The sequence below is a fragment of the Pteropus medius genome, unplaced genomic scaffold (assembly GCF_902729225.1).
Source record: "Pteropus medius unplaced genomic scaffold, Ma_sr-lr_union100, whole genome shotgun sequence".
NCBI classification, from domain to species: Eukaryota; Metazoa; Chordata; class Mammalia; order Chiroptera; family Pteropodidae; genus Pteropus; species Pteropus medius.
This window is the reverse complement of record NW_024344372.1, coordinates 762480-786394: the sequence shown is the minus strand read 5'-3', so window position 1 is coordinate 786394 and position 23915 is coordinate 762480. Positions and strand designations below refer to the sequence as shown.

The 23915-nt window shown below is 40.2% G+C and overlaps 1 protein-coding gene across 5 annotated transcripts in view; it reads left to right on the top strand.

The window, feature by feature from the left end:
* Positions 1-13: 13 nt before the first annotated feature.
* AFF2 (ALF transcription elongation factor 2) overlaps positions 14-23915 on the top strand; it is a 451889-nt gene continuing 427987 nt past the window's right edge. For 4 of the 5 annotated variants that reach the window (XM_039870568.1, XM_039870566.1, XM_039870567.1 and 1 more), the window contains exon 1: positions 14-394. In XM_039870568.1, the coding sequence (XP_039726502.1) occupies positions 348-394 (47 nt within the window). In that variant the 5' untranslated portion in view covers positions 14-347. Of the gene's footprint in view, positions 395-7785; positions 9508-23915 lie in introns of those variants that run through there. The other variant, XM_039870569.1, reaches the window with a different exon arrangement.

The window sequence follows — 23915 nt, the reverse complement described above, 5'->3', positions numbered from 1 at the left end:
ACCGCCGGCCCGCAGCCCGCCAGGCGGGCGGCTCCGCCGGCCCGAGTCCGCAGCGGCTGCCGCCGCAGCGTCGGGGCGCTGGGTGCACGGGCAGCCTCGGACCAAGCGGACCCGAGCGAGCTGCCAGGCACTTGCCCGCCCCGTGCCATCGCCGCCACAGCTCCAGAGCGCAGGACCCGGCATCTTCGGCGCCCGCCGCCGCCGCCGATGCGGCCCGGGCACTTTTAGCCGGTCGGGCAGGGCCAGAGAGCCGGGCCGCCGAGAGCAGCGAGCCAGCCCTGCCGAGAGCTGCGCCGACCCGCCGTGAGCAGGGACGGACGCCAGTCCGCCGCCGCCGCCCGGCAGCTATGGATCTATTCGACTTTTTCAGGGACTGGGACTTGGAGCAGCAGTGGTAGGTGTTGGTTTTCGCCTTGTCCTTTGCTATGCAGGTCCTCGGGCTGGGGCTGGGCTTTTCGCCTTTGTTAAAAGGAGCCGGGGCTGCGGTGGGGGCGCCCCGGACGCACTCCCACTTGCTCTCGGCCACCTCTGGCCCCGGCCTCAGCGACTTCTCTGTCGGGTGCCGGGGTGGCTGGAGGTGCAGGCACAGTGAGGGATGCGGGTCTCCAAAGCGTCGCTTGGCGCTTCAAGTCCAAAGAGTTGCATCTGGCCCAAATCGGATCCGGTGCCGCCCGGGGACCGAGTCGCACTACCTCCGCTGGGATTTTCTCCCGGAACGGTTGGCTGGGCCGGCCTCCTAGGGCACAGGCTACTACCCGCCAGAAATGCCTCAACTTTCCAGGTGACCAGCGCCGGCGGCCGGCCTTGGGGAACCAGCAGCAGCAAGGTGCCACCGGCCACCCGCTGTCTCCTTGGCGGCCGCCGCCCCCGCCACCTCGGTCCCTGCGCAGCACGGCACACACACCTTCCCTTCTACCCACTCAGCCCAAGTTCCTTGTACTCGGGCACCAAGCGGCGGCTTCGGGGGCCACAGCTCTGGGGCCCCGGGTCTGGGCCGACTTCACCGTTTGGCTTTCAGGACCGGCGGTTTTTGAAGTTGGCCACCAAGTCTGCCGCTCCAGCGTCACTGCCCATTTAATTACCCGCTCGACCCCCGTCCGCCCCCACTGGGAGGCACCCGCAGGTTTGTGTAATAGGCACCCAGCTGGGATTCAAACGTTTAGGCGGCTCTTCCCCAAATACCTTAAAGTTGTCAACGAGAGATTTTTGAAGGATGGTGCAGAGGTAACTAGGGAGACGGAAAGTTGTTCCTCTCTGCGTGATGTGAGCGCGCGTGTGCGTAAATAGCGATATACATATCTATTAACTTTTTAAAAAAGTCATCTTCCGCAATAACGTTATTATTATTAATTTGTCACATTTTAACGTGTCAATTTCTCCCCCACAGCCTGTGGAATTAGATGGGGGGAGGGCGCGGCGGTGGCTACTTGGAATTGCACTCTTCGCTCTTACCTTTTTAAATTTAGTTAGAATAATCTATAGTACCGACCCATAGTGCGAAATCTTTTACAATGTTCAACTACTGGCAGCCGTTGTTAAAATGCTGTGTATTTTTACAAGGATTTCCCTGGCTAATGTGATATTTTAGGCAATTTCCTTCTTTAGAAAAGGGTCATACGCTTAGTCAGTAGCCAATCATGACTCCGTTAGTTGCAAATCCAAGATAATAACAACTTAAATAGATTTTATTTTACTGCAATTCCGTGTAAATCCTTGAAGCCACAAATTACACTGTATCAGTATTAATCTGTAAGGCATTTTTGATGTCATGCACGGTGTTATCACCTCTGCAGAGAAACATTACCTTACAATTCTTTAATAACCATGCCGTTATTTAAAAGTAAAGATCATAACAACATTGCTGCTCAATTAAATATTATGTTACTGCACACAGCCTTTACTCTGTTTCACTTTTATTTTGCAGACAACTGATAATCACAGTGTTACTATTTGCATAGAATTTGACTAAGACATCGTGTGGGTAACATTAATTTAACAGACATTGTTGTAACTGATTTTCTGAGTATAGTTCAAATGTTGAGCATCTACAAAGTATTCGGTTTTTGTGTTTATTATTTTATTTTCGGTTTAGTCATATCACATGCACTTACATATTTAGAGGGGATGTGCTCTTTTAGATTTTATTTTATTTTTCCAGAAAGATACACCCTCCCCCTTTCGGAGAATATCTTTTCTTACATTAAGAAAAATGCAAAAGCTTTTTTCCTCCAGATCCCTAACTATGCCATATCAGTTGAGGAACATGCAGATTTGGACATTCCATGGATATTGTCTGAAGTAGCGATGAATTAGTGTAACACATCTGCATAAATAAGCCGGCCTTTTCCCTCTGTGCACATGATCCAGGAAAATTTCTTCTCACTGTTTGATTGTGAGGGATAAGCTTCCTTATGCATCTGTGTTTGTAAACATGTGTAATGCGATTGTGCGTGCTTTGTACACCCTCACAGAGGAAAGGAGCATAATTGTAACAATCGTGGATAAATAAAAAGCTTGCTGTTGCCTTGAATGGAAATTTGTACCTTTCCAAAGTCTCTTTGGACAGCCAGAACATGCCAATTACATGTTCATTATATGTTTACTTCTCCTTCTGGGAAGTAAGTAGCTGCTTAGAGTGATGGCATCTACAGCCACTCCCCAACTCCCCAGGAGGTCTAAGGAGGAAAAAGGTACCAGCCAATTTAAGGATCTCTTTGACATTGTACCTTTTCTCAACATTTACTTAAAATAGCTCAGAGTTACGTCTACCACAACCCTACATGTCCGACAATAAATAGATCAGGCCAGCTAAAAACGAGCTAATTTTCCTAGAATTAATGAAGAAAGACTGTATATGCAAAGGAATATGTGTTATTTGCAAACACTTGACTATAGTAAACAAAAAGTGTGTGCCCATTTATAAACAAACACATTTGTCAGGATGAATTCGAATGGAAAGGATGGGGCATGAATGATGCTGCATTATGCGTATGTGCCCAGTCTGGGAGTGCTCAGTGCCTAACAGAACATAGCCCTGGATTACGCAGACTGCAAGAATATCTTACTGGGTCATGCTCTGGACTCGATTAAAGGGCCAAAGCTCAAGTTCTTTAAGATTCCTGGATGAATGAGCAGTGTTCACCTGAGTCTGAATTTAATATGAACCATTCTGTGCAAGAAGAGGAAGGTGCAGATGTCTGTGCTCACTAAAGACACCACTTGCTCTTAAGAAAAGAAAAAATAGTAAAGAACAAAATCAAATTTTATTGTTTAAATCATTCTTTAGGCTTCCCTGCGGTAACCCAGTAAATGAATTCTTGAGGTATCTGGAGATCATGTGGCTAGATTTAGACTTGTTTACCAGTAATTGAGATGCCATTGATCCCTATTTAAGGTGGGGAACAAAAATTAGAGGGCCTACAAAGTCTGTAGCCTTTCAGTCCTATAAGCATCCCCCCCCCATATTGATTAGGTATTGCTTTGTGACAGGACAAGGTTTTTATGTGGGGATGCTTATTTCTCTTTTATTACTAAAATGACAGAGAGAGAAAGGGAGAGGGGGAGAGATTCCTAAAATTACAAAATGAAAAGAAAACCACCATGATAGCAAAATCAAAACGTTAAAAAGCCTAGTGAAAATTGTAGTTAAACAGTTCTGACAGTGGCCGACTTCTCACTGCAAAGGACTGCATCAATTGTTTGTAGTTTTTATGTGATGTCTCACAAGTAGCCTAATTAGAGGCAAACTTGCAAATGGGCAGTTTTACAGGAAGAGACTTAAACTCACTAAACTGTTATATAAATAGAAAGTTCAAAGGTCTGTGTGGGGCTGTCGAGGCTGAGAAGGGGCCATGTGCAGGCCAGGCTTCTCCACCTCCGGTGAAGGGAGCCCCCAGGGCCTGCCCCAGCAGCCCACACTTTCCCCAGTCTTCTTCGACCTTGCAGGGGGCGGAGACCCTGCTTTACAGACAAAAGTGAACTGTTTCAGCTCAAGCCAGGCATGACCCGTGCTCTGCAGCAGCCAGGCTGCCTCAGCCTGCTCTGCGCACACAGGTCTTCGGAGGCCTCCTTAGCTGCGGTCCTCTGGAAGCGTGGAAGAAGCCCGTTCGTGGAGGGGAAGTTGTGGGAGAGAGAAAGAACACAACTGTCTCCAATCTGGGGTTAGCAGGAATATAGAGGCAGTGGCCTACAAATTGCCAGGATGTCTCATTCTCTACTTCCATCCATTTATCTTTTTCCCCTGTCCCCTCTGTTTCTCTTCCGTTCAAAGAGAAATGGCCTATGGTCTGTTTCCTTTGCCAGTAGAATATGTATTCTCCAGGGTGTTTGAGCATTCATTCAGCAAACCATTTGGGGGTGAGTTTCTTAAGGTGGTATACGGAGAGGCGAGACTCAAGGCGGAAAAATTAGCTAGTTTGTGATCAGGTCTCTTCCACAGCTCCCCAAACCTCCCCAAAGAATAAAAGCTATCTCCGTAAATCTTAAAAGGTACATTTATTGGACAAGGAAGAAAATTATCTCATGTTAGAAATCAGTTTAATGATACATGAATTGTTTTGCTAATGATTCAGTCAAGCATTTAACAACTTTAAAATATACAAATCAGGATTGAAAATGACTGCCTCAAAAATGAATCTGTCATTATAGACATAAACGAGATTCCAAACATTTAAACATTTTGTGGATGGATAAAAATTATATTGTATTTAAACATGCTAATTATTGTTGAATAGAAGTGACTTTAGTGTACCAAACCTTTATTTCATGCCCATTATTCTTAGCTAAGACTATTTCTTGCATGCAAAATTTGCACATATTTAATGTAATTTCAAAATCGTAAAAGTCCCATAAAATGGCCATTTCTGGAATAGTCTAGAAGCTGTAGCCCTGTGAGCTTATAGCCGTAGGTCATACCTCAAAAGGGAAACTGCTATATACTTGATTAGCCTCTCCTGTAGACAAAACAATTTATACCGTGACTGCATTTTTCATTTTTAATTTAGTCTTTTTTTTTTTTATCTGATTGCCATAGGATAAAGAAAGAGAGATTTTAAAAAACCGGTTTACTGATAATGGAAAAAAACGTATTGCTGATTAAAGAACTCTAGACCACAACCTGGAGAAACGTTTTGAAGTGTGTGTGCGCCTGTGTGTGTATGTATGTATGTTTCACTGTGTGTGGTACAACGTATCATCATCATTGCTATTATTATTTAAGTAATATTTGCTTTGTGTCCTAAACATCACCCAGTAGCTAGTACTTTAAATACTCAATCTCATTTAATCCTTCAGACAACTTTATGAGATAGGACCTGTTATGATCTCTATTTTACAGATGAAGTAATAGAATCACTAGCTACTCAGTGATGCAATTCAGAGCTGATCCCCAGAGCCTACACTATTAATAACTGACATTTTGTCTGAGCCTTTCCAACATGTGGAATCCTTTCTCATATGCCATCCCATTCTGTCATTGTAAATTCAAATATGCAGGTGTTATCCCCATTTTACAGATAAGCAAACAGCCCTGGAGAGGTTGTTCGACTCACCTAAGTTCACGCGGCCTGGTTAATAGTAGAGCTAGGTCAGAAATCCACATCTCCCAATTTCCAGGTCAGGTGTCTTCCCAGGAAACCTCATTGCCTAGCATTTATTGTTACTGTGTGGTCTCAAACATTTAGCTCTCATTAAAACAAATGGATTGGATCGTCTAGGTTATCATTGTGTAAAAAAAATATGTGGAATTGCCATGTAATTGACTAGCCATGGAGCTCAGCATTTTACTTTTAATTTAAAAAAAAGAACAATTTATGTACTGATACAGTCTCTTAGTACTTCTTTTATGGATGCCCCTTTAATTAAAACATAAGGCTGGCAAATTATCTATCTATCTATCTATCTATCTATCTATCTATATGATATAGATATAGATATAGATATATATAGATATATCTATATCTATATCATATAGATATATAGATCTATATAGATATAGATATATCTATGTCTATATCTATATCTATATCTATATCTATATCTATATCTATATCTATATCTATATCTATATCTATATCTATATCATAACTCAAGCCCTTGGTAAATGTCCATTTCAATTTGAATGCCCTAATTTCGAAGATTTGATATTTGAACATAAAGAAGACCATGGTATATTTATCTGGTTGATTTGGAGCCGCAAAGCTGGGAGTAGGAGGTGGCTAACACTTCTTTCCAAAGCTTTGTAACTTACCACATCTATTATTTTATTTGTTTCTCACAATAACCTTGTGGATTTGGCAGGACTGGTATTATTAGCTCCATTTTGTAGATGAGAAAACTGAAGTTCAGAAAGGTTGAGTGACTTGCCTAAGTTTACATAGTAAGTGGATGCTCTTTGGCTTTGTGATGTTGCTCTTTTCACCACTGTTGCATTAAGTTGTTTATGTTTTAATATTCACATTGTTTCTTAGGGATGGTGTATCGCCGTCTTGCATCATCTAACACAGTGCCTTTCCCATCACATGTGCTCAATAAACATCTGTTGATTGATGGTAGAGCTCCATCATCTCAAAAAGTATTCTAGGCAAATGCTCCTATCTTTTAAAAGATAATTGCTTAGTAAATCCTGGTGATAATACTGGCCCTCTGCCTGTTTGATAGTGTTCTCATTGTAATTGTTTGAAGGTCCTTTAGTCAGTCTTCTCTCTTTGTGGAAAGTAATGAGAAAGAACAATGGTTACAGAAGAAGCTTAATAGGAAAAGGCAAAATGAAAACATGATGTTTATCAGTGTGATTTGAAATAATAGAATTTCTAAGAATTCTAAGATAGGCTTAGAACCGAAAAAAATACAATCCAACTTTGGAGGCATAGGAGTATAGGAGTTAACAGACTGATAGTGTGTCTCAATCCGTATGGAGACCGTTAGAGAAGAATGTGTGACAAAAATCTGAAGAAGAATTGAGTGGTCGGAGGATTGGGATTCCACTTAGTTTCCTTGAGTTTCAGCCTTTATGACTTGTATTTCATCACGAGAAGGCTGTTTTTCTACTTAACTGTAGCAGATCCACGCCATAAATTATCATGACTGTTAAACAAAGGTCCAGCACTGGGTTCCTCTAATGTAAAACTTTTATGTTGCACTTTAATGAAATTTTATATGCATGTTCAAAGCAAGGCACACTTTATACCATGGAGAGGGTGATGCTCTGAATTGTTGAATTTATTTTAAAGTAAATCTTTTCGATGACCTTAGCTGCTAACATCCACCTACTTACTGAGTTGAGAAAGATTATCTGAGTGTTTAGGTAAAATGGCATGATTTAAGCGGGGCTGACAATAGCCCTACAGCTAGAATTTGATTTTGATTATGGAATGCTTAGTTTATGAAATGCTATATTTTATGGACCTGTGCATTTTGCTTCATTTGAAAAAGAGAATCAGTGATTTAAAGTAATCTTTGATTTGGATTTTCAATAAGCATGTGCTGGTATGAGAAGGTATAAAAGCCACACATTGGGAAATAAACTAAGGAAACAGGTTTTGTTTTCATTGCAAACACAAAATCACTCATCTGTTTATTTTTTCAATGTTCCTTTTGCTGGAAAAAGGAAAAGGAAGAACACATTACTTCTATCCTATAAAGAATGGATTGTTTTGTTAAATTTCCAAATACTAGTTTTCTGCATTGTCTACCATCTTCAGTGAAAACCGTATCTCATTTGCGGATACCAGTTTGCTTGGTGAGCTTGATTAAACTGTATTCCTGCAGTCTAAAATTTGTGTTTTGTCGGTGACGTATCTCCTGGAAATAACATTGAAATGGTTTCTTTTGTATATAAATAAAAAATAAACTCTACTTATCTTGTAGTGCTGCTGAAATTGCAATCTTGGCTTTATCAATCGTCGTCAGAAGAAATTTCTTAGGCGTCTGATGTCTTCTTGGTCTTTGGGTCTCTGGTTTGGTTTGATCAAACCAACCAGCTAGAATGAGTGTGTTACGAGGTCAGATTAACCTTCTGACTGTGGCAGTATGTACATGACGACTTAACTATCTGGTGAACAATAAAAAATTCAATCACAGAGGCTTTATTTCTCCTTCCGGAATGTCATTCAACTAATTTTTTTTTTTAAAAAATAGATTAATTATCCAAAGGGACTGGTTGTTTTTATGCCAGGTCGGCACAGCCACAGTAACTAAATTAAATTCTGATGTGATGGATGTTTTTGATGAAGCGTCATGGAATCATGGAGAGATGTCATCAATTAGTCATTGCTTATTTGCTGGCAAAAGGCTTGGCTCTGGTGTGTAGACATTAATCAATTCTCCAAACCTAGTCTTTTAAGACTGGACAGTTCTTTAGGATCATCTGGTCCAGCCTCCTCATTGTACAGATGAGGAGACTGAGGCCCAGGATGGGAAAGTTGCCTGTCTAAGGACATACAGTTAGTAAGTGACAAAGCTGGGTCAGGAGCCCTCATGCCTAGTTCAGTGTTTGTCAGCTCTATGAAGAATGTGTTCATTGTGTACCTACTCTGCACCCAGCAGTCACTTTTCGAAGGAGATGAGAGGAATGTGAAAGATGACCTCTGGCCTCACTGACTTGACTTTGGAATGTAGAACTAGATATGGGGAAGTTCTGTGGCATGGATGCGAGTGAAATAGGAATTACAAGGGGAGAGAGAATGAGCCAGAGTAGGAGAAATAATCTTCATCAAGGCCCATGAAACTCTTTTATTACTATTAGCACAGTCCAGAGGGAGATGGAAAGCCAGAAGTTTAGACTGGTTAGAAGAACAGGAGCAGCCAATTCTCAATAGTAAACAATTGACGTTGGCCCCTGAGTTATCTGGTTTGATAACTCACATGCATCGTATAATTGCTCAAGTTTTGTTTGGCTGAGTGGAGTAGTCTCATTGACACTGACCACCGTTTGCTCAGGAGCAACCAAAAAACTCTTGATGACATTTTTGATTGTCTGAATTATGTAAATATTTTTGTAAGCATTCTTCAAAGACATACCAAATGAAAATTTGCTTTCCTGAATCAATCGAAACAAATGTTTCAAAATTGGCACAATTGCTGGCAAAATTGTGGGGCTCTGCAGTGGACTAGACTGATGAGGCCTCTGTTACTTATTTTTAATATTTACTAATCAGCATTGGCTTTAACTCCATAAGTAAATATGAGGTATAACTGACCTCACATAAGTCTGCTCCTCTTTGGCGTAAGTTCCAGATTTAGTTCTTGGAGGAAGGTCTGTAAATTTGTCAAGACCATGAGCTAAATGAGGGGAGAGATTTTGATGGAGGCGTTACATGCTGCTGCACGTTTAGTGCTTCGAACAGTGGCACAGTAGGTGCTTACTTACTTTTTGTTGAATAAATACATGGATTGATGTCCAATAACCCGCTTAACGCTATTTGCAGTGAAATTGTGAAGCGATTGTTCAGGGGTGCAAGAATGAGGTCTAAGAAAAGAGCTACAATCACGATGGTCAGGCAGATACAGGTAAGTGTATTGCCTTACCTTCAATTGATATGTTCCTGAAATAGCATACTTATTACAGTTTTATAAATTAAATGCTCTCTGTGGGCATCTCGATTGCCAGGAATCCTGCAGGGAATTCCTTGCTGATGAGAGTAATATCTATCCCAAACAGCCCTAAGCTTATCAGATTTGTGATTTTAGATTTTTACATGTAGCATTTTTTTCATGAGGTATACCTACATTAGTATCTATGGCGATGCTGTAAGGGTAATTGTGCTGACTTTAAAAATAAAAGGTATCTTCACTTGTTACAATCACTGGATTGATGTACAAAGAGGTGGCGAAACGTGCCTTCAAACATTTGCTGAATATTTTTCTCCACACTTTCATAGCATTATCTCCTTTGAGCCAGATGCCTGTGTTTTTTATTTGTTTGTTTTTTCTTTCTTTTCTTCTTCTTTTTTTTTTTTAAAGTAGTTCTTGCTTTGGACGCTAACCCAGGATTTGGGTTTTCCTAACATATATTTTTAGCCCTCTCACATTTTCTATTTATGCCTCTGGAGGATTCATATTATAATTTTATCCAAAGGATATGCAGAAAACTTTCCATATGTGTTGATTTTTTAAGAACTCTGTAAGATGGATCGATAGTTGGGGTAAGAGAACTAGCATTTGCATGGTGTTACATCACATGATTTACACATATCACCTCATTGAACATGCACCTGCAAAGATAGGTGTTTTTACCCCTACCTTCACAGAGTTGGACATAGATTTTGATGGGCAACTTCAAAGCATTAAAAATAATCTTGAAAAAAAAAATCCTTGGAAGATTATCGTATTGTCTTCACAGTACAAACTTAAAGGTGATGATGCAGGTAGGAGAATATAGGTAGAAAGATGAAAGGCAATGAAGAAAGAGATCTTGGACATTTTAGTGGAGAGAAAACACCCAGTTAGTTAAATTAACCAGACATTAAGGTACATACTAGGAGGAGGAACAGTAGATACTTATGTGTCCTTAATAAATCAGGTCTCATAATCAGAAATGAAATGTATCTGAGTATTAGAGATACAGGAGGAACACAAGAGCCACAATGGACCTTTAAAAAAAGTTGACTATTAACTATATTTTGGCCAACTGGTTTTGAAGTTCTATAACAGTTTAAACTTCAGCAGTGCACGCATACTTAGACCAGTGGTAAAACTGCCGACTAACAAGGATGAAGACTGCTATTGTCGGCTTCTGATTGGCATTTTACCAAGAAATGATAATAAAATGCCAATGCACACACTAATGCCATTGAAAAAACACCAGTGGCGCATGTTCACCATACAGGCTTTTGTAAACAAACACAGTCATTCATGTATTTTGAAGAAAAAAATGGAAATTTGATAAACCTAGTTCAAGAGGCTTGAAGAGTTAAAGTGAATTCTAAATGTGGTTTAGTAGCAAATAATGACAGCCGAGGCTGTATTACCTCAGTTGATTAATTTATAAGGATACTGGTCAATGATTTTAACCAACAGCTATGCATAGCAGAATCCTAATGGGATCTGTCTGTTAAAATTACATAAAATAGGGCATTTGATTTATTTCATAGTTTCTCAAAGCTCAATTTTAACTTTATACAAATAATGCATTAGTCACCCGTGATAAATGACACATTGAATAAAGTTGTGATTTTATCTGCTTCTTATAATTTGATTTAGCACAGGATTACATCTGGCTTCGTAGTTTTTTCCTGTCCAAATGTTTATGGGTAGAGTGTGATCTTTCCGTCTCCTGTTTCATATCTCATTAGATGAGGCTAGATTGTATAGCCCTTGCCCTGCCTTTGGGTTTCTGGATTAAGGAAGACTTTCTGCTTTGGGCATAGTATTAAGAACTACCACAGCTACAGTGAGGCAGACATTGCCCCTCTTAATACACAATTAGCTGAAAGATTTTTTATTTGGTTGGTCATCAACGTGAGATCGGTTAAATTTTCAAACCTGGAATCCATGTTATTATAAAGTAGTTGTAATAACACTAAAATCACTAAAATTCACGAAAACAAGTTAAAATGTGAGCGACCATTAAACTTTATCTAGGTGCCCAACTCCAACCCACCATGTCCAGTCATACCTGCCCTTCCCCTTGACTCTGGAGTTGGGGAGTCTTTTACTTGGGCCATGAATGCTACAGTGTTATCCCCATTAATTTTCGGTACCAAGTGACTACCTTTTATACCCTGACTGCCAGTTTTTTCCATCTTTCATTAAGTGCATTGCATTGATACAAGATGTAGAGGTGAGTTTGGCCAATGGAAGAACTTTGAAATCTATTCAGCCTGCGATTTTATACCAAAATTAGAAAAAGAGAGGAGCTTTAAAATTCGCGGCTGGCTGAAAATATGTGGGTTTGTAGTTTTAAGATGTAGAAAACGTGATTAGTAGAAAGTTCATAGAACTTTGTGGATATCAAAAAACTCTGACAAACTAAGGTAAATGATGAAGTATGGGATAAGTTTCCTTAAATTCAACATAATCATAAAAATTCAAGGGAAAGCAATATATTCCACAAAATTTATGAGTTTTTTGGGGGGAGGAGGGGTTGCAAAGCTTGACGACCCCCAGTGCATCTGGCCTGGCACATTCCTGTTTGTAATGAGAACCTTATGGGGTGCTGGGCCTCGGTTTTCTTAGGCAAGGCCTCCTCCCCAGGGGTATCATAAATGATACGCCAGTCAGAAACTTCATGGCTCATGGCGTTTTTCAGAAATGTTTTAGTTAAGCTGCCTCACCCAGCTACAGGGGTACAATTTGGGAAGAGAGTCCACTCATAAATCTTCATCGAGCTTTAATTAATTAATTATATTTTGCTCTTGTTCATAGGAATTAGAAAGGGGAAGACATAACTGAATGAATGTGCCTACATGACTTCAAAGAAATGGTCCAGGTTCTTGGAGTTAATGCATCTTTTATTATTTCATAGGTAAACATTCATTTAACAATGACAACCAAAAAAAGCCACAGAAGTGTAAATGCCACTAACAAAATGTGGAACATACAGAGACAAAAGAAGAAGTACAGTGCCAAAGTTAGGGCTGTTTTTCCAGGCATTTTTTTTTTTTTGGTCTCATCTTTCCATTTCTTTCTTTTTTATTCCCCACATGCTGAGAAAGTTTGAGATTGACTATAGTCTCACTTGAGAATCTGGGCCTTACCTTGTAGTATGTGTGGGCTGGGGGTGGCTGGTAGGTCATGAAATGGGCATTCGTGAATTTGTGTTTCCTTAAACATCTTCCAGCAACTGGATTTCCTGAACGTAGTTCTGATGTTACTTTATTGTCAAAAGGAGGAGTTCCAATCGTAACGCTGCATTTTGGTTGTGGCGGTTGGGGTGGAAAAATGCCAAGTTGAGTTGGCCTGCATAATGTTGATCCTTTAACTTGCTATTGCCCTCCGTCCCATCAATTCAGCACCTCTCTCTGCATGCTGGGAGCTCAGCCTGCCTTCAGCAGCCATGGGAGAGAAGCCTCATGTTACTTCTAACTCCAGACCACACCGTTCTCTGTTGCTATCTTTTGAATTCCTGATATTTATTCCTATAAATGGCTTGATAGCTACAGTTTTATTCACTTCCTTGGGCAGGTCTAATGGCATTTAGAAAAAGAAAAGCCAGAGCATGAGCATCATTTTTCTTTTTCATTGTGTTCCTTTTAATCATATCTGTTACATCTGATCAATTTTCAGATTTGTTTACCTTTTATTAGTGACCTGGGATACTTACAGCAGTGGTTGGAAAGGGGTAAAAAATAACACCGCTTTCTGGGAGCCATTTAACTAATTTCTCCTAAAGACTATTTGTACCTTTTATGAGAGAAAAGTTTAAAAGTTTACAATGAACGAGGTAGCCTACACTGAATGACTGAGGAGATTGGACAAAATCAAATATTTTTTAAAGGAAAAATAAGCAATTTTTACCTTTCATAGGTTTATTCTAAAGGGTAATAGAGAAACTGCTCCATTTCCTCACTGGACAAAAAGCAGAGGGTGGGGGGATAATATATTCAGGGGACAGAGACCTTTAATATCTTGCAAGCTGTTTCAGTGAATTCCAAATTTCGGGTCCAAATCTGTTGTGGCTAATGGACATTTATGCCCCATCGATTAAAAAAGTCCAAGAAGGCATCTTGCATTTAAACTGTCAGATTATTAGACCTTCATTTTTAATGAAATGGAAAGACACAGGAAATTCTAGCTGTTCGTCTTTGGCAAGTCCTTTCTTCACTGTCCACACCAGTGGGTACCCAGCTTCTGCCAGTCCAAAAAAATAAAGTGGAAGGAGAACTAAATTGCCTCCGAAGGCATCTAATTCCTTACTTTTGGGATGGTTCTGATACAAAGTCCATTGTATGTATGAGAAGGGCCTCTCTGGGGCTTCCAGCTCTTGGCTGTAGTTCTGCCCTGGAGGCTACACAGAATAAGTATAATCCCTTCAGTATCTGTGAGACCTCTCTGGGTCTGAGAGCAGCCCTCTTGTGTCTACCATGTTCTCATTTCTCAGGGAAGTACATCTGAGCGTGTGGATAATTGCCTGGGGAGACTCACAGTGACCCGGTCTAGATATGCGGGAAGTGGCCGTGCCACAAAGGCTCCAGTTCTATTTTTAGGGTAGACGGAGCAAACTTTTTCAGAAGTTTCGTTGACAAGCAGACAGACCTTCAGCAGCTTTTCCCCAGGGACTTCCCTCTGCACATCTTCTTTAATTGCCACAATATGGGAACCCTACAGGGTCGAAAGATGAACAGGGGTTTTTCCAAAAGAAGCCCAACAGCTAATGTTGAACCCCGGTGCCTCCTGGGATACTGCGTATCTCCCACTGTGGCCATATTGGCCTACACTTGAGAGATGACAGTGAACCTTGCGTACTGAGCAGCTAGCTGTTGCACATATGAACCCTTTCTGTACATAAACTTTTAAACATTTCAGTGACCCCGTGACATAGTAGACACGTTTATTATTTCCACTTTTACAATGGGAAGATTGAAGCCCAGAGAGGCTGTCATTTGCTCAAGATCACATAGGTAGGTAGTAGCAGAGCCGCGATTTGAACCCTGGCACCGTAACACTGTTCTGTAATACAACGCCTCAGAGATGAGTCTTGAGATGGTGCTCTGCGCTGGCCACCTCTGAACAAACTGCTGCTTAGATGGTGTGAAAGACCCCTCTTCCTCTGGCTATGACCATCGCTTCATCTTGCAAGATGGAGATCGGATCCGAATAGCATTCTACACTGACACTACATCCTTGAGCGGCCACACTCCCAGTATATACTGTAGCCAGACCTTTGCGATGGGTGAAATCCTGAGTGTGGTGTCTCCTGAAGAGGGAGATTGGCACCCACTCAATCCTTTATTCATCAGATACATTGTGGGTGTCTACCATGGGCCAGGCACTGGGGTATGGTGGTGGCCATTGCATAAATGGTGCCTGAAGGCAAACCATTAAATGCTTAAAGTAGGATGACAGTTGGGCAAAGTTTATTTTTTCTCTGAGGTGCCCAAGGTCACATCTGAAGATCCTTCTGGTTGCGGGGATTATGGCACTCTTAAAGATGACAGATACTCCTTGCCCAGTCCTACTCAGCCTACCCTTCAGTACCACTGCCCTGGTTGATTCATGCGGGAGATTTATGTGAAGGAAATCAGCATGAGAAAGAGGATTGGCCAGAGCCACAGCAAACCGTTTCCAAAGACACTATTCTAAAGGGGCTTGAGTCATCAATCATATGTTGAAACTCACAGCACAGGGCATCTGGCTTTCTTTGTGGCTGCCAGGAGGCTAGCCTGACCCAACACTCCCTTGAATATTTTCTTGTGTCTAGTCCTCATTATTTTCACCTGTTGCACAAAAGGACTCTTAATTCAAAATGTAGCCCCTGTAACATTGCACCACGTTGTTGTTGACTGCAACCTTTCAGTCAGTATTCCACAAACCACTTCCTGTACTGCACTATTAATGACTTATTATGAAGCCCTGAATTTGCCTGTACAGTAGAGATTCTTTTGCCTAAAGGGACTCTAAACTAGAAAAGAATTTTCTCACACGTCATTGTCACAGCTATTAATGGGGCATCCTAAGATGAATAGCTTCTTGCTACCAAATGCTTTTTATAAATATTTAGTTTAGAATCCAAACCAGGGACTCATCTTGACTTGCGGGAATAGCCAATTAAGGAGACTTTAGATTCCATTTTGTTTTGGTCTAGTCTTGGCACTGGAGTATGGATTTTGCTAATAAGGCCAAACAGAGCCAGCTGTTCTCTTCTAGAGAGCCACCTTGACTATCAGTGTGGGTGACACATGACAGCCTTTGTGTTAAGAAGTTTATTGTATTTAATTGGGCAGTGCTCTGTTGTATTTGCAGTGCTTTGTTGGCATGCTCTCTCTCTTCTGGAAGAGAAGTTATATGTGACTAGGGGTCATTTACTAAGTGTCAGGTGAGACCTTTATGAGCCAGTGTTCTCTATGCTCTGCCCTGAGCAGTGACCCCACATACTACTGAGCTTTGAAGGGGAGAGGAAGGGGTGGTGGGTGGTATTTGGTCACTTTCCACTGAAGTAGAGTTACCTCGTGGAGTCGAAGATAGAGGAGTATGTATGTCTGGCCTTTAAGCTAAGACGGGATGACCCTTCTCAGGAATGTTGTAGAGGGGATTCCAGCATTAGATAAAGGTTGAACTAGATGATCTTTGACGCTGTTTCAACTGCTGAGTTTTTATGATGCTTTAAAATCCCGTAGGAGAAGCTACAGTGTAGGGGCATTGGCAGTGACTCTCGAGCTTGAAATTGTCAGAAAATAATGCTCAAATCGAATCACATTAAAATCACTTTAAATTTTAGAAATATATAGGTCACGATAGTTTGCCTGATTTGGGGTAGGGGAAATGTGATGGGGGCACAATAAGAAGATTGATGCAATGTTAAATACAACAACAGTGAAAATAGCATTAACACTCCAAATTTTAATTGTTTTTAATTAAAAAGATTGAGACTCCCTGGCATATATAGTGTTAATTTTTGGGGGGTCATTTGTATGCTCAACAAATGGAGCTTATTGCTTACTATTGCCTCCTATGGACATTGTAATGGTACCTTTTAGAAATAGAGGCAGTGAAGTTAGTGGCTGCTGGTCCAAACCTCTTCATTCTTCCATTCTTGACTTAGTGCAGGGAACTTACTCCATTTGGTTATTGGCATGCTTGTTACAGGAGTTGGTTAACTCTTCTCCGGGTCAGAAGTGAGATGTTAACATTCTCGCAATGGAGAACGTATATTTATCCCCTTCTTATCCCCTCACTTTCTGTGTTTTCAAAATAAAACCTAGGCATCTTCTTTTTTGTTCATAACATCATGGAATAAACATTACAGTCTTTAAACACATTCTTATTGAAATCACTTGTAGCAATTTCTAGTTCAGTTCGGTTTGTAGTAAATGTCTCCCATTCGTGTGTATATGAGAATAATACAAAGTGGAAGAGACTATGAATTAGAGAGCAAGGGAGAGAGTAAAAATTCAGTTAGGAATTTAGCTGTCCCATGTCCATGCATCAGGGCACTTACTATGTGTGTGGCATCAGTGAATGATGTTAGAATGGGCTATTCAGAGATCTGAGAAAATACGTAGTAATAATGTTTACCTGTGTGTATAGTGTGTATACATACACAAATGTACTTATATACACGCATATATATATATGTGTGTGTGTATATATATATATATGGGTATATATATATATATATATATATATATATATATATATATATACCCCTATATGTACACATACATACATGATTGCATACGTAAACTATCTGTACATTCTAGGCTTTTGCGAAACTTGAACTAAGATATCTGGTTCTGATACCCTATCCCACCTCTCTCCCCCATATATACAAACAACCTTTCTTAGTCCGTTAGCCTTTTTGTCTGCTTAAGGGTTGTTTTGTCTAAACAAATTATGCCATCAGTTTACTTTAAACACTCTTTTTTTCAAGAATAAAATAATCAATGCCAGCTGCCCCGAACGGTTGTGCCTTTAAAGGAAAAAAAAAATCATATAAAACTAGCTCACATCTGAGATTCTTCAAAGAGGGAACTTTAACTATCCAACATTTTTCAAACTTATAAAACCCCTTAATGTCCAGCACGCATTCTGGGCCTGCTGCTTGTCTAGAACTATTTCAAATGCTTTTGGATTCAGGGAAAACTCAAATGCACGTTGCCCCAAGCCCTTTTTCTTCTTTAATTTTGAGACCCCTGTGTTTTTGGAGGGAAATGTAACCCATATGTTTCTGATTCATTTACACTTAACTCATCAAAATGTTGTTTTGTAAGAGCCATTTGATGTTCTAGAAGCTTTTGTGCATTTTTTTTAAATAAGCTTTTTAAAACCTTCCCCACCAGCCCCACTCCCACTTCCTGTAAGAAAGGCATATTTTGCCGAGGGTAAACAAACCCAAATGCCCAGCAAGGGTCAAGCTCAGTTCTGAGTTCCTTAGTCACAGTGTGCCAGGGGGCTCCCATTTTTCTGTACTGGGTTGACTGGACTTGCCAGGTCACAGGACCTTTCTGGTTCTTTTTGACACTGGATCAGCCAGCTCCCTTTTGGATACAATAGAATGAACATCTGAATAACCGGAATTAACTCCTCTTAACCAGAACTTTCATTCAAACCTTCATAGAAGAGAGACGTTTGTTCTCCTTTGTCATCTGAAATAAATGTCTTAAAGTAGAAATAACTTGCGTACCTCGGCTATAGTGTGTCTTTTACTTTAGACATTATAGCTTTTGCAAAAACTGTCATCGTTTCACCTGCAGTTACTTCTTTTTTCTATTTAATAAGGAATCTGATTATAAGAAAATAATCAGAAGCAGTTTTGACAAATCTCTTTGATGGCTGCTGGTAGCTCTGGCCTTTTTTCTAAAGTAATTTGTTTATGGTTACAATTACAAAGCCGTCTGACAACCCCATTCTCCAATGACCCAAACAGTGCCCCTGAGAAGAAGTCTTTGTGTGGAAGGCAAACAGCTGAGTGGAGAATAAAGGGGGCGTACATCGCCGAGGCTGTACAGCCATTCATCAGTACATGGCTTACTATGCACTGAAAATGAACTTTGAATGGAAGCTGACTAAACTTGCTTCCTCCTCATGGGATTGGCTTGAGAGCAGCAGGCCTTCCTTCAGCGGGCAAGGGAGTATGGAGGCAGATCACCAGGTATGATCCCAGGGGAATCTCTGATGATGCCACTGTCCACGTTTCTGAACCCTGCGAGGTCACAGAGGATCCGCTAATTGCAAACCCGATATAGGCTCTAGTGATTACTCAAACTCAAGGTACATTCAGATATATGTCACAGAATTTCTACAGTCTGGGGAAGGAAAACACTTTTGCCTTCCTCTTGCTAAGGTTTCTTAAAAAAAAAGAATATGTCTACTTTTAGGAATTAACACTGAAACGTATTTTATATGACGTCATTTTTGTTATCAAGATACATTTCCTCTTTATCATAAATGTTAAGGAGATCTCAGAACCAAATCATATATTCCTCTGTGTGTGTGTGTTTTGTGTGTGTGTGTGTTTGTGTGTTTGGCGATGTGTGTGTGTGTGTGTGTGTGTGTGTGTGTGTGATCTCCAGGGATTTCTAAACCCGACAGTGCCAATGCCTGGATTTGCCCTGATGTGAAAGCAGGGGGGTCAGTGACCTCGTAGGTTTTCTGCTGGGGCCACACGGTATTGCACATGAATATTTCAGATCAGATTTGACCTGAATGTAAACTCTTATTTTTGTAGCATGTGAATGTGCAGATTCTATGGAAAAAAAGGATACAGAAGCCAAATGAGTCGTGTCTGGGACTCCCACCACTCATGCCCCTTCTCTATGAACGTAAAACCACTTAAAAAGCATCCCATCCATGAACAGGCCTCGTTCCCTCTGCGGACACTGTTCCACTCTCGCGGTTGTGTCAGCTTTCTGCACAGTTCATGTCTTTGCCACGTTAGGGCAATAAACAGGGTTAGAGAACCTCAGCTGAAACCTCTGCCAGAGTGCAAGCATTTGTCACAATGTCACCAGCAAGCTGGACTTTCCCTTTTTGCTGATGGCTGCACGAGAATGCGCAGCTGGCTTCCCTGGGTCCCACTGGGTTCCAGCTTGCCTTTGGGCCCCTGCTCTCTTCCCCGTTGTTCTTTTACTATGTGCCCTGAAAAAGTGCTAATGCAAAATAGTTAAACCGTGGCTGGTACTTGCTGGCCACCTGTCCCGATGACAATAGGAAACATGGGTTACCCCCGCTGGAAGACGTATTCACTTCTTCTCCAAGGACTGCAGGTGCACACCTTTCTATATTTAACTCTGAGAGCCGTCTCAGAGGCGGTTGACAAGGCCGGGCGCACACTTGCGTGGGGCAGGATGACCAGCTCTCATCTCCAGTCCATCTAGTGATAAGGACAGTTTCGCATCATGTGTGTTTTCTTGGGCTTTTTGTATTAACAGGCGAGAATGGGCTCTCTGAGCGTGCATTCACTTGTTTGTGGAAACAGGAAAACATTGTATTTACAAAGCAACAGAAAAAAAGGCTTGGAGGTAAAACTTCGGTTCCTTCCTGCTGGGGGACATGTTACAGGGACCTTTTCAGTTTCGTATTCAGTATTTTACTATTTGTTCTATGGCTACATTGAGTAGGAGTTAAATTTTAAACCCGCATCAGGTCTTTCAAAAGCCTGTAGGGCACAGTTGCTTACACGGTTGCTTATACAATTGTATAATTGCCCAGCAATTACTTATGAGTGAAGTGCATTTAGACTGACAAGCTAGGCAAGAATGGGATCGCTAGCTCTGTCCCAGTTTCTGCAAAAAATCCCTCAACAACTCTATTTTATTAAGTATTCCTATCTTGTCGATATGATCATATTTATATTTTCATTTATTGCAACTTGAGCCTCTGATACATATTAATTTATAAACCATTCTGGTATCTCAGTATACAAAAATGGACTATATGATCACACAAACACATGCAAACACACAAAAGGAGAAACCGAGGCAGAGAACTCATGCAACTCTCCTGATATACAACTTTGTGTGGCGATAGCATTGAGACTACATCCCTGCAATTGGAATTTAACTCTAGTTATTAAAACACTTACTCCCTGCAGGATCTTTGTGGAATGCAAGGGTGATGTATATGCATATAAATCTTCATTAAGATGAGAGTGAGCTATCACTGTTATTGTTAATGCTAATATCTGTTTTCAACATTAATAACCAAATGAGCAAAATGAGGCCAATAGATCTAGGCTCAGTATGTGATTTAAATTATTTAGTTTCATTATAAGTGAAAACGTTAAGTCAATTGCATGGTTTCCTTTGGAATTTAAAAGTGACATTGTAAAACATACACATACACACAAACCCCATTCATGTAATTAAACCGATTCATCAAACGTATTGTTGAAGAATCTTGGAAACATGTGGGACAGAGGGTTAATTAACTCAGAAGCATGTAAAGTCTAAAAAGTTTGTCAGTCTATTTTCATTATACATATGCTCTTCCATGTATGATTTGTGACAGCTTAGAGACAGATGGCTGAGTGATTTACAGTTCTGACTTCAATTATATACCATATAGTTCAAGTGAAAATAGCTCTCTTGCAGCACACATAGAGATGTTAGCAGCCATTTACAAGAAGTTTTTTGAAATTCGGATAAAAGTCGGAGACTGCTTTGTTTGATTTCATGCAAAAAAAATATTTTTTTTGAAATACCTGATCTGAAAATAATCTCCAAATATTAATCTTTGTTCCTTGGCTGTTTAAAAATTGTGCAACTTTACAAGTGAATTATAACTACATTTCTTTTCTCTTTTGTGTAGTTCATAGCAGATATTTCAGCCCTCTTACCACTTCAGAAAATCCTTGGATCCCATTTCTCCACATTGAGAAAGAAATGACATACTCTTCAGGGTAATCATCTAGGCAGGGATGAGGAAAGTGGTCAAGGAAAGAGAAATATTTTTTTTGTGTTTTGACTTATAAAGGCACCCACCCCATCTTCATATTTTCAAAGTGGTTCTTAGCTGTCAGGCACTATGATTCTCGTTCAAAGCATGTGATGCCATAGAAGGAACCCTTCTTTCTTGCCATTTAAACGTACTGTTAGCATTTTAGTATTGATGTAACAGCTTATAGAGAGAGTCTTCTCTCTCTTTTCTTCTCTCTCTCTCTCCTTTCCTTTCCCCTTCCTCCTCTCTCTCCCTCCCTCCTTTCCATTTTCTCCTCTCTCTCTTCTCTTCGCCTTTTGTGGGAGTTTGAGAATCATCTGCATTCCTCCTGCAGACTACAACTTAGCCTTTTCATGCAAGGGGAAAGGGTAAAAATAAATATATGCCCCTCGAGTGAAGAGGAGGTAATATATTTTTTGCCTTTCCATTTTGAATTTATCCATTTTAAATACTGTTCCAGAACAGTTTGTATGACTTTATACTTTCCAGAAATATCCTGTTTTTGTAGACTAATGGTTCAGTTTACTTCTCATCTCTTCATTGCTTTCAGATAAGTGCTTCCCCAGGAACCTGGTATTAAAACTTGCCTTTCCAAATGTACCATATGGAATTCCCAAAGGAAATTATTTTTAACATGTCAGTCTCACTCATGAATTCGGCTGTAGAGCTGAGCTCTTTTCCTAGCACAACCTCCTTCTCCAGTTTAAAACATTTTCATAAATAAAGATACAAGGGACTAAAAAAGGATCCCTGGATACTTGATTTCCATTAACATTTAGTCACATAGAATTTTCCAGAATATTCCCATCATCAAGGGTATGTAGAAACAAAGTCTGAACTGACAAACATATAACCATCTAAGCTCGGTGTAAAGAGCGCTTTTCCATTCTCAAGGCTGTTTGCCTACGTAGACTCAGAGACATGAGACATTTTCTATCCGGGTACTGATGCCTTTCAAAGAGCTGGCAGTGTGATGTCCTGGGACACTGAATTTGCCTTCCTCTTGCCTCAGGGCTGTGACTGCCAGCCCACATCACCATTTCGAGCTCCCACTTATGAAATACTCAGGCTGCTTTGTCGACAACTGTTGTGGGCACCTCTCCCTTTTCAGTGTTGTTCTAAGGGAACAAGTTTTGCAAAATTAGGTCAGTTGAATTTTCTCGTATTTTTAGAATGCAAATTACCCATACAAAAAGCTTCAACTGCAGTTCTAATTGTAGCTTGTTAAAAGTGAAAAACAGACATATCAGAATTCTATCAGGAAAAAATAATTCAGGTAATATTTTCCTGCTCTATTGACCTTGCCAACTGTATGAAATATGTACAAAAATTTAATTTCTCTCTATGTGTGTGTGTGAGAGAGTGGGGTGCAGAGAGAGAAAGAGAGAGAAGGTGAAACAGACAGACAGACACTGGTGTTAGAATCACTGGTTTCCTTTTTTCCTTTCTTAACCAAACATAAGACATTCAAAGAACTTTGACATAACATTTAAAATCTAAACTACAGCCAATGTCAATATTGTATAGCTAATATTGACTTTAATCAGAAAGGTCTGACTAATGGTAAAGCTTATAAAGAACAAATAAAATCGCAGTGTTTATCTCTAAACTATCACTATCCAAGCATGTGAGTAATAATCTCAGCTTAGTAAATTAGCCGACTTTCAGAGGTCACGGTGCCATTAGTCAGGTGTGGGCATTTGCCTTATCTATATTATATATAAATAATTTATATTTAAATAATCAGAAAAGAAAGCTTCATAAATATTCATTAGCTTTTTGGCTATAGATTTCATCATCATCTACCTATAGATATAGCTATAAAAAGATAGATATTACATGTAGTAAGTTAGCACTTGAGTATTTTATAGTATTATTGAAAGGGATCACACCTATGCCATAATTGTAAAGATTTTAAATGTAGAACAAAAATTGAATTGTAAAATCCACAGCGAAAGACAGGGAGAACGTCCTGAATAATTCATCCACTTTGATGATGAATTAAAGAAGCAACAACACTTTGTTCTCCATGTGTACGTAAAGACCCAGAGTTAGTGGATTAAAATGACTTATAAGAAATGCTCAGAACCTCCATGGAGCACCAGGTGCCAGATTCAGGATTTCCACGACTCTGAAATCGCCAAGACACACCAGTTGCAATTCACAGAGACAAACACTTAGATCCAGTGACGTCTCCAGGTGTTTCTGAGAGCAATCTCAGTAATCGATTCACTCACTGAAATAATCTTCAGTGAGCAAGAAAATGTTGGCCTGAATGGAAGGGGAAACAAGGGCAAAAAAAAAAAAATCTACTTTAAGCTCTTAGATTGATTTATCTACTTAATCGGTGGATTCTTATTCAATGAATTGTCATACATTAC